This window comes from Aureococcus anophagefferens, assembly GCF_000186865.1.
Source record: "Aureococcus anophagefferens unplaced genomic scaffold AURANscaffold_70, whole genome shotgun sequence".
NCBI classification, from domain to species: Eukaryota; class Pelagophyceae; order Pelagomonadales; family Pelagomonadaceae; genus Aureococcus; species Aureococcus anophagefferens.
Window position 1 is genome coordinate 59,333 of NW_008705621.1, and position 12,266 is coordinate 71,598.

A 12,266-nucleotide genomic window follows, 5' to 3' on the forward strand; every position below is an offset into this window, starting at 1 on the left:
CGCCATGGGATGATCCCGCTCCGGCGCCTTCGGCGCCTTCGGCGCCTCTTTTTTTTTTATTTTTTGGATTTTTTCTCCTCGCCACTGGCCCGCCCGCCCCACATGAACTATACTCCGGTATATATATATATACACATTATGAGACTCCGTGTCCTCTCCATCGCCGTGCTCGCCCTCGGCACCGCAACGAACAACGACACTCGCGTTCAGACGAACAAAACTGAAGGAACCGTCGTGGAAACCCACGGCCAACCAAAAAGTGGTACCACGTGGTTGGAGGTCATCGCCGTTGCCATCATTACGGCCGGCGGCGGCAAGGCAAATAATAAGACGCGTTCCGCGAACTTTGCCAACGAAATACTTGTTTCTAACGAGAAGCATAGGCTGCCGGGCGCCATGAGCAAGGCGATTGCGGTTCATGTCGCTATAGAACGGTCTTTCGATGCGTTCTTGAAACGTTGCGTCGATGACGGCATCACCATTGGGTCCGAGGCCTGCGTGCCGCCCGCGTTCCTCGGGCCGCTCCCGGTCAACGCGCGCTACGTGCTCATCCTGCGGGACCCGCGCGCCGTTGTCGTCAGCTGGGCTCATTACAACGAACGTGTCAACCTGACGTCGCAAGGGAAAGCCTCCGAGGACTACATAATCGAAACGGTGCCGAAGTGCGCCGCGCTCGTGTCGCTCCGCTACTACTGGCACGACGAGTTGGTCCGGCGGACGCACCCGAGCCTGATTTTGTTCTACGAGGATCTCGCCGCGAACCCCGTCGACGAGTACTACCGGCTCGCGTCGTTCCTGGGGGTCAGCCTCGAGCCCGACGTCATGCTCGGCGTCATCCACCGGACGTCGGCCGCGTCCATGAAGAAGGACGAGCAGCACCACCGGCTCCCGGGCCCGAACCGACCCGGCACCCCGCGAGCGAAAGTGCGGTCCGCGACGCCCGACGCCTTCCGCGAGGAAGTTTCAGCCCGAGCCTGGGCCAACGCGACGGCGGCGATGGCGCCGCTCCTCCACCCGGCGCTGCGGATGAAGTGGCTCTACAACGACCTCGATGTGAAGTTCCTGGGGCTCAATTTCGCTTACACTACCGTGACGTCGAACTTGAAGACGTCGGTGGAATGACAGCCGCAGAGCAGCGTCGTCATCCGCTCCGCGAGGTACGAGTTCCCGTCCGCGAAGACGCGCGTGCCCGGCGGGAGGTTGGCGAGCTGGAAGCGCCAGGGCCGGTAGGGGCGCGTGCGATTGAGCACCGCCGCGTACGCGTCGCCGACGCACGCCCAGTTGTAGCGCGTGAGCGTGCACCACTCGTGGTCGCTCGCCGACACGACGTCGTAGTTCGCCCGCAATTTCTTGCTCCAATCTGAAATCCCCGGGGTCCTTTGGGCCACGCGGGCAAGGATCGATGAGTAACAGGTTTCGAGTTTGCTCTCTTGGTCCCCCCATCGACCTAGTGCTGAAACCACACGTCAAGGGGAACATATCGTTGACTCCGCCAGCCTTTTTCTTTCCTGCGGAGTGCTGCGGGGTTTTGGCTGACGTCGCCTCTACAATTTGGATGGAGAGGTACGCCTGGAAGCGCGCCCGAGAAGCAAGCTCGAACGCGAGGCTGCGGAGCGGCGCACTCGCTGACGACGGTGGCGTCCTGGCTGATAGAATCTATAGCACTCGCGTTGAGGTGGGCCAGGGCGACTACGAGAGACAGCGCCGCTGCTCGGGCACCGCACGTCATCCTGAGGTGATGGGCGCAATAGTGGAACTCGTCGATGGCGGCGACATCAAAATTACGCGCGTTTACGCGCGGCATGTTGTCGAGGCTTACCGTGCCCGGGTTCCACTGGTCAAGGAGAGCACCGTACTCTTGATGTCGGATGTTGGCGTGAAATCGGAAGTTACCGCTCTTGACGGTAGACGGCGACGTGCACCAAAAAGTCTCCTGGGCGACTACGTTCCCGCGAGGTCGCTTCGGGTGGTCGGTGCAATAGGAAAGGAGGTGGTCTGTGCGGTAGAGTCCATCCGATGCCACCCATCTGGCCCATGGGTTACGACTCTTTAGGTCCTTTTTGCACGTCTCTAAAATTGAAGTGTCGGCAAGAGGTCGTAGGGCCTCGGCGTTCAGGATCGCAAAGGACGAATAGACGCTCGCTCGCGGACCAAGAGCGCCGCCACCGCCAGTCACGATTGGAACTGAAACGTTTGCATCGAAGGGGAGCGTCCTAGCTATCGCATCCAGGAATCGCGGCAACGCCAGAACGTTCCACCAGACGTCGTGCGTGGTGAAGATGTAGTACCTGATGCCGAACGGGTCGAATTTCGCGAGAGCGCGGCCGTAGGCACATTCGTGTCGCCTCCGCATGGCTGATACCTGGTTCACAGCGCCTGGGAATCCGCAGGATTCGACACCCAATTCAGGAAAGTCACCATCTGCATAGATTGCCTTGTGCTTAAAATGTGCGAGGAAGGCGCGATTGATCGCGTCGATTCGATCCGTTCGCACGTCGGCGTTGCTTAGAACGACCTAAGCGATTCAATGGTGTAACTTTCGGTGGGGGGTCACCTAGGCGCCAAATAGACAATAGCGGCAAGGCAGTCGCCCCGCAGATCGCAAGGTCGAGGCGTCGGATTTTCTTTTAACGCGTCAAGCGTGGATTCATTGAAATCTAATCGGAAGAGTCGATGGTCAGAATCGCTAATCTCCTGGCGACGGCCACGTTCGGGCAACCCGTTTGCGGTCGCCAGGGAGAGTGGCGGCAGGTGTCCGTCGTCGAGGATCGTTGTCCATGCCCGCTTGCGACAGAGCGGTGGGAAGATCCGATAGACAGAGCGCGTACTCCGAGAGAGAGAGGCGCCAACGGTGATCTGGCTGAGGCCGGATGGAAAACATGCTTGTGACGCGAGTTTTTTGTCGACGACGCGTTTCTCTGATCCTTCCCACTCGAAGAAGCGCTGCCAGCAGACGACGCGAATACCGCGCCAATCACCGGGCAAATCTTCTGGAGTCGTGCTCGCAGCTTGAAACACTACGATGTCTGGCTCAGGGACCTCGCAAGGGAAAATTTACGTACGCCGAAGCGCGCGTCTGGCCATCGCGTCTCGCGGAAGAGCGTCGGTCGCCGCAAGTCGTGTCGTCACCACCAGTGATACGCTGTCCCACGCAAGCCGGAGATCAAAAAGCTCGAGTTGATCGACCACGGGCCAAAATTCGGGAGGCTGGAGCCGCCGCGAAAAGCACGCATGCTGGTCAGCCTCGGCAACGTGGAAGCGCTCGTATTCGGCCAGCAACGCTACCAGAGCGAGTTTCACGGATGACGGCACTGTCCTATACACGTATACAATCCATTCGAAGCTCGCGTGCGTCTGCGCAAGAACGCTTGGAAAAGTGTATGAACGGAATATTTCGAACTCGGTTAAAGGACGGGCAACGCTCTCGCGTCGCCCGAGCCTCGATATCAACACGTGTTCCACATTCTGCCAGGTCTTTGGTGCACGACGATGTGATAGCACTGACGCGCATGCTGGTGATTGTCCCTGTCCCAGCGCAGCTAGAAGGACCACAATCGAGAGAAGCATATGCAATTTGGAAGATTGCTGAGGAACGTTGAAATAATTTAATTGCATTTTCGACGACTTCTAGAGAAAGTAGCTTTCTAGTCAATCAGATAATGATTGGCAGCAGCCCGGCGCTGGACCGCTTGCGACAGCGCCGCCACAGCTGCCTCAAAATCAGGGGAAACAACCAGCTGCAGATAATTCTCACGCACCAACTGGTGCACCGCCCGACCGATGTAATCCATCTGCAGCCAGTGCGCGAAACGACCATATGGCTAGCCGCGGCCATAGGAATTATTAATTATTAATCTGCGGTCGCCCGGCTAGAGGTCCTCATAGAGGCCCTCCGTCCACCGCAGGCGCGGGGGTCCAACGGACGTCCAACGGGCGTCCAACGGACGTCCAACGGACGTGGGACAATTCGTTTAAAATATTCGTTTCGGGCTCTGACCACGGTCGACCCCCCCCAGAAGTACGAAACAATTGCTAACGATACCGGGTGGTCCCGGGGGCGGTCACGACGCGTCCGCCCCAGTCCGGGGACGTCCGCGAGGGACGGCGTCGGCCAGGGGCTCGGATGGGACGGCGTCGGTGGTGTGGCGCGCGCGCGCGCGAAACGACGCCCGCGGGCGAAACGCGCGCGAAAAGCGGACTCAGTGCGCCGCCGCGGTCGTGATCGCGCGCTCGGCGGCCGAGGTGATCGTGTACGTCGCGCGTGGCGCGACGGCGGTGGTGCCGCCGACGACGGGCTGGTCCTCGCGGCCGTCGCCCGAGTCGAGCTTTCGGAGAACGCTCCTGCCGTTCGCGCGGTAGATGCGGACGGTGAAGCGGCGCGTGTCCGCGCCCGTGCGGTCGAAGAGGCGCACCAGGACGACGGGGTCCCCGGGGCGGTACTCCTCGTTGTCGTGCGTCCGCGTCGCGCGGTCGTCCGCGACGACGTAGCCCTTCCCGCCGCTCCCGCGCTGCTCCATGACGCGCGCGAGCAAAAAGGCGTGCGTGCTGCCGCCGCCCTCGCGCTGCGGGCGCCAGTAGTCGCCCGTCTCCAGCGCCACAAGTCGCCGACGTTCAGCGACTCCGCGAGCGTCCACCGACGCCCCCCAACTAAGGGCTGCCCCGCGGCGGCAACGACGACGGGCTGCCCGTAGAACCGGCCACGTTCGCGGCGCACCTTCGGCTGTGCGCGAAGAAGTAGAGAGTGCGCGCCATGGTCCAAAACCCATGATCAGCAGACCATGCAAACGACGCTATCGACAACGATGTCGATTTCGAGCGGCTGTATCTGGGCTGAAATGCGCCAATTGCGCATTTCAGGCGAGGCGCTGATTGGCTACGCAATGGTTCCAGCGCTTCGCTCCGCTGGAGGCGGCCAGGACCGTCCCCCGCGGGCGCGCCCCCGCGCCACCCACGTCCCAGGGGGGCCTGGGACACGTCCGGCCAGGCGCCGGGGCCGAAGACGTCAACCCTGAATTAAACGGAGTTTCAGGGGGGAGTCGACCGCGACCCTAGCCTTCGCGCACTGTCTGCAGCCCTGGCGAAAACTTCCTCACGTCCCAGGTGAAACTTTGAAACGTCCCGGCTGGGGGAACGTTTGGGGAACCTCTCTGGGTCCGTCGGCCTTCATTCTGGCACACTTTAATTGAAATTGAGCTCAGCCTCCCACTTGAGGGAGGAGTCTACTCTGCTTCCTTTAGCTCAGGCTAGTGGGAGATACGAAAGGCCAAGTGGAAAAGGCGTCGGAAATTGCATTTACGGCAGTACAATATGTTTCCGGTAACGGGTTAGTGAGTTTAGACCACCTATCATCATCCAGCTAAATAAAACTGCTGGTTGTGGTGGTCCTCTCCCAGGGAAATTTATAAAGCTTAAGCTTATTGTACCTAATTGTACCTATGACATTTTGGCAGGACCAAATCTCGACTTGTCAAAGCACGACTCATAGTGAACTTTGTGAAGTCTTCAAATTTCGACTGAATTAGTAGCTTCTAGCGTACGCGACTTTGGTGGCGGCGTCTCCCTGGGGATTCCGCGTGCAGCGGTCGCGGCGAACGGCGACGCTTCGGAGGCGGTCCAAATGAGCTCGCTTTTCATTGGTCGTATATCATCATTCAAAGAGATCTTGGGGGAGCTCTAAGAGGCCGACGGCGCGTCCACTCGAAGGGCGTGGCGGCTTGCAAGCGAATGAGCGCCGGTCCACGCCCATGCTTCTTAAATGGATTTAGGGAGGACCGGTCTAGTTCGCCATGTCTTCGCACGCGTGGGAAACCGCCATCCGCTCGACAGCTCGCGGCGGCCGAAGCGCGATGTGTCGCCTCACCGAGCCGACGCTCCGTTCCGCCGCGAGAACGCTCGCCTCGCCGCGACGGCCTCGATCTCGGAAAGGCCGGCGCGATCTCCGTCGTCGAAAGCGACGTCCCACAGCTTCATGCGTCGCGCCTTCTCTCCCGGTCGGCGCCGCACGTCCCCGACCGTGACCTCGGCGACGGTGCCGTCGTACGCTTCTCCGTCGTAGAAGAACTTGGTGACGCGGTCGCCTTCGCCCGGCGCCTCCCCCGACCCGAATTTTTTCTTGTTGAAGACGCCGTACGCTTCTTTGTACCATTCCTCGTCTTCGGCGAGCTCCAGGACCGTGTACAGCGGACACGGGGCGTCCCCGGCGTCCACGACCCACTCCGACGACGTCCTTTGGTAGCGCACCTTCGCGATAGCCTTGCGCAGACCATCTTGATCCGTGAACCATTTTCCCGCGAGTTCCTTCGTCCATTGCTTCGTACCAAACGCCAAGAGCTTGTTCGCCGCTTCTTCCGCGACGCGAATTGATTTTCGCGGCATGGTTTGCTCGGCGCATCGGCGCTTTCTTCCCGTTTTTGCGTCGCTTCCTTTCCCGCGGCGCACACGTCCTCGCGTGATGCCGTAGGCCACGCCCAACCCTCCGATGACAACGCCGAGGCCCGCGATACCTCGAGCGAGCTTACGTCCACTCATCTTCGCTCAATAGAGCGTGTTCAGTGGCGCCGAAGCTCTAGAGGTTACTAGTACTTAAGTAGTCATATAGGGATCCCTAGACTTCAAGAGCTAGAGATGCCCCCCCCCGGGCCCGCTTCATCTGCAGTATGCCCAGGTGCCTTCAGAGATTATTTCCGTGACGGAGGAAGGTAGGGCAGGGTGGGCTGTTTCGTGTTCGTTCAACCTGAATGTGCTCCACGCGGGTCGTCATACGACCATAGTTTCACCCGTTCATATGGTGATTTTGAAGTGAAAATTAGAAGCACCCCTCCCTCCCCTGAAAATTATAATTCACCCCTACTTAAATTAAATTAACTCCTGCTCCTGCTTCTACTGCTGTGGAAACCTGGTGCAGTGGTCATCTAAGCGACAGACAATCACTGCAGGTAGTACCATGCAAGGGCATAATATTTTAAAAAAGCTTAAGCTAATTGTAATAAAACTAGAGCTCATTGTGGTAAAGCTTAGTGAAGATCGATGAATTCAACCGCTGACTCGATGAGAATAACTTCACTATAATGAGATCAACGACTGGCGGTCACTGCAGGCGAGCTACTGCTATCGAGCATGGCTGTCAACGATCGCTGATGCTGGGTTCGGCATGTTCCGGGTCTTCGAGGGAGAAAGTGAGGGTAGTTCGCAGTAGAAACCCGGGGTCGGCGGTCTCGAAAAAACACTCCATGTCATCCGAGGGGCTGCAGAAGCTGAGCGGCCCTGTGGGGGCGCGACGCGTGACGCGAGGGGGGCGGGCAAGAGTGATCTCGGCTTCTGCGTGTTCGCCCGCGACACGGACTGGAGTTTCGAGGTCTCCGAGCCCGAGTTCCTACGGCGAAGTGCTCTCGTTTTCTTCCCCCGTGAAGCATAACATGCCAAACCCAGCTTCATAGATCGTGGGGCCATGCTCTGTATAATGAATTGCTTGCAGTGAGATACGTCCGACCAATGAGAGCTCTGCATTTCTGCTCGAGCTCCACTAGTGAGCTTTGCCTCGCCGCCGAGGGTCCTGCTGCTCAGCGACTGGGCGCAAGACGAACTGGGCCGACAAGGGCAGCGGCAGCGCGAAGAAGCGCGACGCCTTGTGGTACCTCAAGAACATCGAATCGCACGCGCTCATGTACCACCACCGCCCCGGGCCGGGCCGCAAGGTCGCCATGGTCTGCGACGACAACGGCGACGGCGTCTACTGGACCGGCTACGTCCGGAACGTGAAGGCCCCGAAGGCCAAGGCCGGCCGGCAGCGTCGCGTACATCATATGCTTCCCGGACTACCCGGGCGCGGAGGAGCTCGCGAACGGCCTCGCCCTCGCGGACGAGCTGGGCTCCGCCGGCACGTGGTAAGGCGCGCAGGGCTAGCTACTAGGCCTTAGCCTCCTCCTCCTCCTCCTCGGCGGCGGCGGCGGCGGCGGCGGCGGCGGCGGCGGCGGCGGCGGCGGCGCGCGCGCGCGCGCGCGCGCGCGCGCGCCGCGCTGGGGAAATTAGGCCAGTCCTATTCCGTCGTCGATGCTCCAGGCACTGTCGCGTCGTCGGTGTTGTCGCCCGCGTGCCAGAGCATCGCGCGCCGCGTGGGCGGCGGCGCCAGGCGCTCGGCGGCGCGCGGCGCGGCGACGCGTGGCGCGGCGGCGCGTGGGGCTGCGCATTCCCTTCGATCGATGTGTGGTGCGGCTCCGGTGCGATGCGTTGGGGGGGGGGTGACTCGCCGGGGCTGCCCATGGCGATGGCTGCCCCACGAGTTGAAGCTTAGCTCGTTTACGATGACTCGTAGCTCGACAACAATGACTTTATTACGAAACTAGGATTAGGTTTTTCTACAATAAGCTTAAGCTTTATTAAAATAAATTTCCCCATGCAAGCAGGGCTTATAGCAGCCTCAAGCGGGGCTGATAGTCTGGTATATGTTTAGTTTGTGTTTACCCGGCTTGAAGTAGCCAGCATACATGAACATGCCGCTCATGCTCGTCACCTTCGACATGTCCCAGCTGCCGATGTCTTGGTCGAAGGATCTAGCTCTGCGGAACATGCGGAACGTGTCCGTCACGGCCGACGTGTCCCAGGCGCCGATGTCCTGGTCGAAGGCGTCAGCGCCGTGGAACAAGTAGCGCATGTCCGTCACGGACGACGTGTCCCAGGCGCCGATGGGCTGGTCGAAGGCGTCAGCGCTGTAGAACATGCGGCTCATGTCCGTGACGGACGACGTGTCCCAGCCACTGATGTCCTGGTTGAAGGCGCTCGCGTCGTCGAACATGGAGTCCATTCTCGTCACGGCGGAGACGTTCCACGTGCTGATGTGGCCGTAGGAGGCCTCGGCGCTCGCCGCGTCGGCGAGCCACTCGTCGACCGCAGTGTAGAGCGCCGCGTTGGACGCGAAGGCGAAGGAGGTCGGCCGAGGCGTTGGCTGTGGCGTGGTCGTAGGCGCGGCCGTCGTGGGCATTGATGTAGGGGAATAGTACGCAGCCGTCGGCGCGGGCGCGCGGGCGACGAGGGAGAGGATGAAGATCGACCGCAGCATGGTTGTTTGTTTTTGGACCAAAAGAAATGCTCGCGATGAGGAGTGTCAATAATTATTGCGAATTCCTTTGTTCCTGCCAGGGCGAACACACACACACACGCACCACACACGTCGAATGTGGTCGCATGCACACGTACGAATGCGGGTTAGGGGCGGGGCTTAGGCGCTCTAGAGGTCGTCGTCGTCGTCGTCGCCCATGTCGCTTTGAGCACGTGAGCTGAGGTGCCCCGTACGCCGGGCGCCGGGGGTACCGGTGCGACTCGGCTGCCCAGACTAATAAAAATAATAAAAAATCCACCCACGCGATGGAGCAGCGCGGCGCCCCCGGCGCTCGGCGTATGGGGCACCTCAGAGGAAGCTTTGAGTACGGAATATGGTCGCCTCGAAACGGCGACCAAGGGGCGCCCATCGGGCGCCGGCGCCGGCGCCGGCGCAGTCATCGAAGCGCAGGGCTGCCCCAGACGCTGTCTCCTCGCTCCTGCTGCTAGTTGACGAACTTCACGATTGGTTCAATCGATTATTCACTTAAAATTACACTGTGATCTTTTGTCCGCACACGTGCCCTACACACTAGTGTGTGGCGGGGTTCTCAGATTCACGTGTGCTCGAGTAGTATCTGAGAATTCGCTACGTGTGTGTTCGCCCTGGTTCCTGCCGATTATCAGGATATATAAAGGTCGTAATATTAGAAAAAAGTATCTGTTATGGTAGTCGTCTTAGTCACGCTGCCCCAGCTGCTGACGCTCGCCAAGGACGAGGTCGTCGCGCGCAAGGACGCGGAGATCGCTGGGCTGCGCGAGGAGCTCGCCGCGCTCAAGGGCGACGGCAGCGACATGACGGGCCTGCCGGCCGTGCTGCGCGACTTCACGCCGCTCGCGATGGTCGACGACGTCGCGGCGATCGCCGACGGGCCCGAGCTCGATTGGTATTAATTATGGGAAGACGCGTCGATATGATGGGACATTAAATTCCAGGTAATGATGGTCAAAAATGGTGGACGGTGAGGTCCCTTTTGATATTTTGTTTTGAAGTGAGGTCCATTTCGACATTACTTTGGAAGGCGGGGTCCATATTGATATTAAGGTCTCTTGGTGAGGTCCTTCTTGGTTTTGATCCTATATATATATATATACTATTTATTACTCCTTGGCGACAATGGGCTGCCCGCGGCGCCTGTTCGCGGCCGCGGCCCTGTGGCTGGTGACGTCGTCCCAGCGCGCGCGGCCGCGCCGCGACCTCGGCGCGTCGAGCGCCGCGACGTCCGGTCAGCGCTACAAACCGCAGCGCGTGGCGACCTACGCCGGGCCGCGCCTCGGCGACACGGTGAACCGGAGCGCGTCGCCGCTGCCGCGGCCCTGGTCGGCCTGCGAGCGCTGCGGCGTCGTGACGACGATCAATCCGCCGAGCGAGGCGATCCTGCGCGTGGGCAACGCGTCGGGCTGGTGCCTCGTCGTCGTCGGCGACCGGAAGACCGCCGACGGCCCTTACGAGGCGCTCGCGGCCGCGGCGCCGGCGACCGTCGCGTACCTGAGCGCCGCGGCGCAGGAGACCCTGCCCTACGGCCTCGCGAGCGCGACGCCCTGGGACCACTTCGCGCGCAAGAACCTGGGCTACCTCTACGCCATCCACGCGGGCGCGGCGACGATCTTTGACTTCGACGACGACAACGTGCTCCTCGGCGCGCCGCCGGCCTCGGCCGGTGCGGCGGCGCGGGCGTCGGACCCGCGCCTCGCGGCGCCCGACGCGCCCGACGCCGGGAGCGCCTTCTTCAACGCCTACGCGGCGTCGTTCGGCGCGGAGAAGGCGTGGCCCCGGGGATTACCGTTGGACGCGATCAACGGCCCCGCGGCCGCGGCCGCGGCCGACGACCCGCGCGCGGCCGACGACGTCGTCGTCGCCCAGCTCCTCGCGAACCACGACCCGGACGTCGACGCCATCTACCGCCTCGGGCCCCGCGCGGCGCTGCCGCTGCCCTTCGACTTCCCCTCGTCCTCGACGGCGGCGCCGTCTGCCCCTTCAACGCCCAGGCGACCTTGTTCGACCGGGCCGCCTTCTGGGCGCTGCTCCTGCCCGCGTCCGTCCACGGCCGCGTCGCCGACATCTGGCGCGGCTTCGTCGCGCAGCGCGTGCTCCGGGCCGCGGGGCTCCGGCTCGCGTTCCTGCCGCCGGGCGTGACCCAGCTCCGCAACGACCACGACGCCCTCGCCGACTACATGAGCGAGCGGCCCTTGTACGAGAAGGCCGACGCCGTCGTCCGCGTGCTCGACGGCGTCGCGCCGCACCGGCCGGGCGGCTCCGTCGCGCGCGCGGTCGAGGACGCCTACGTCGCCCTCTACGAGCACGGCCTCGTCGCCCTCGACGACGTCGCCTACGCCCAGCTCTGGCTCGCGGACCTCTACGCCGTCGGCCTCGCGCTCCCGAAGCTCCGGCGCCACAAGGCACGGCACCGGCCGGTGGGCGCGAGGGGAGCTTAGTCCGCGGCGGCGCGGGGCTCAGGTCGACGGAACCGGCCGGTGGGCGCGCGCGAGCCTCGGGCCGACCTCGGAGCGCCTCGATTGCTCAGAAGGTCGTCTCGGAGGGCACGGGGGCGTAGACGCCAAAGTCCGGCGCGGCCCGCGGCGGCAGGAGCGCGTCGCCGACGTAGCGCGGCGACGGCGAGGAGGTGGACGCCCGGCCAGACGAGCACGGACCATCGCGCGAACATGGAAGGGACGAGCGCGACGTAGAGGAGCGCCTTCGCGACACTTTCGGAGAAAAACACCTCCTGGGTAATCATGCGCCTGAACATCACGACAGAAAACGGGAGCGACGAATTGACCTTCCCCAGGAACGCGCTCGACGTCGCGCCGAGCTCGAGCACGAACACGACGCACGCAGCGAGGAGCGCATAGACGCACGTGGCGCTTTCCCAGTGAAGAGTAGACCCGAGGGGCAAGGAGTACCGTCCGAGGGCGCAGCCCGAGGCCGGTGCGACGCAGCCTCGAGCGGTCTACTCTGAGTGGAGTCACCCTTCCGCCTCCTGCATTCTGCTGGTCATGTTTTCTCTCTGCCGTCGCTCTGTGAGGCGTCGTCGAAGTAGGGGCCCATCGTCGACCCCCCTTATTTTAAATCTTAACTCTAGTTATTCGTGATATATATCATTCCGGCGTTGTGTTAAACGCATACGTATGCGGGATCGAGTGGCTGTCGGAGCTCGGAAGCGCTCTGACAG

At 61.8% G+C, this 12,266-nt stretch overlaps 4 protein-coding genes across 4 annotated transcripts in view; 2 read left to right on the forward strand and 2 right to left on the reverse strand.

Moving 5' to 3' along the window:
- Positions 1-1,729, reverse strand: part of AURANDRAFT_68169 (hypothetical protein) — a gene marked incomplete at both ends in the record, with an annotated part of 19,641 nt that extends 17,912 nt beyond the window's left edge. Inside the window, 2 exons of the mRNA XM_009043804.1 lie at positions 1,084-1,377; positions 1,623-1,729. Of these exons, the coding sequence (XP_009042052.1) occupies positions 1,084-1,377; positions 1,623-1,729 (401 nt within the window). The remainder of the gene's footprint in view (positions 1-1,083; positions 1,378-1,622) is intronic.
- A 2,470-nt stretch (positions 1,730-4,199) lies between these two features.
- Positions 4,200-4,517, reverse strand: AURANDRAFT_68170 (hypothetical protein; the record flags this gene model as incomplete). Its single annotated transcript, XM_009043803.1, has 1 exon — positions 4,200-4,517. The coding sequence occupies one exon, from the start codon at positions 4,515-4,517 to the stop codon at positions 4,200-4,202; it is 318 nt and encodes a 105-aa protein (XP_009042051.1).
- A 3,144-nt stretch (positions 4,518-7,661) lies between these two features.
- Positions 7,662-9,987, forward strand: AURANDRAFT_68171 (hypothetical protein; the record flags this gene model as incomplete). The annotated part of the gene is made up of 2 exons (XM_009043800.1): positions 7,662-7,788; positions 9,776-9,987. 2 exons carry the CDS (start codon positions 7,662-7,664, stop codon positions 9,985-9,987), a joined length of 339 nt encoding a protein of 112 aa, XP_009042048.1.
- Positions 9,988-10,210: 223 nt separating this feature from the next.
- The window catches only part of AURANDRAFT_68172 (hypothetical protein), a gene marked incomplete at both ends in the record, with an annotated part of 2,747 nt that continues 691 nt past the window's right edge, over positions 10,211-12,266 (forward strand). Inside the window, 2 exons of the mRNA XM_009043801.1 lie at positions 10,211-10,981; positions 11,083-11,508. Coding sequence (XP_009042049.1) covers positions 10,211-10,981; positions 11,083-11,508 — 1,197 coding nt within the window. The remainder of the gene's footprint in view (positions 10,982-11,082; positions 11,509-12,266) is intronic.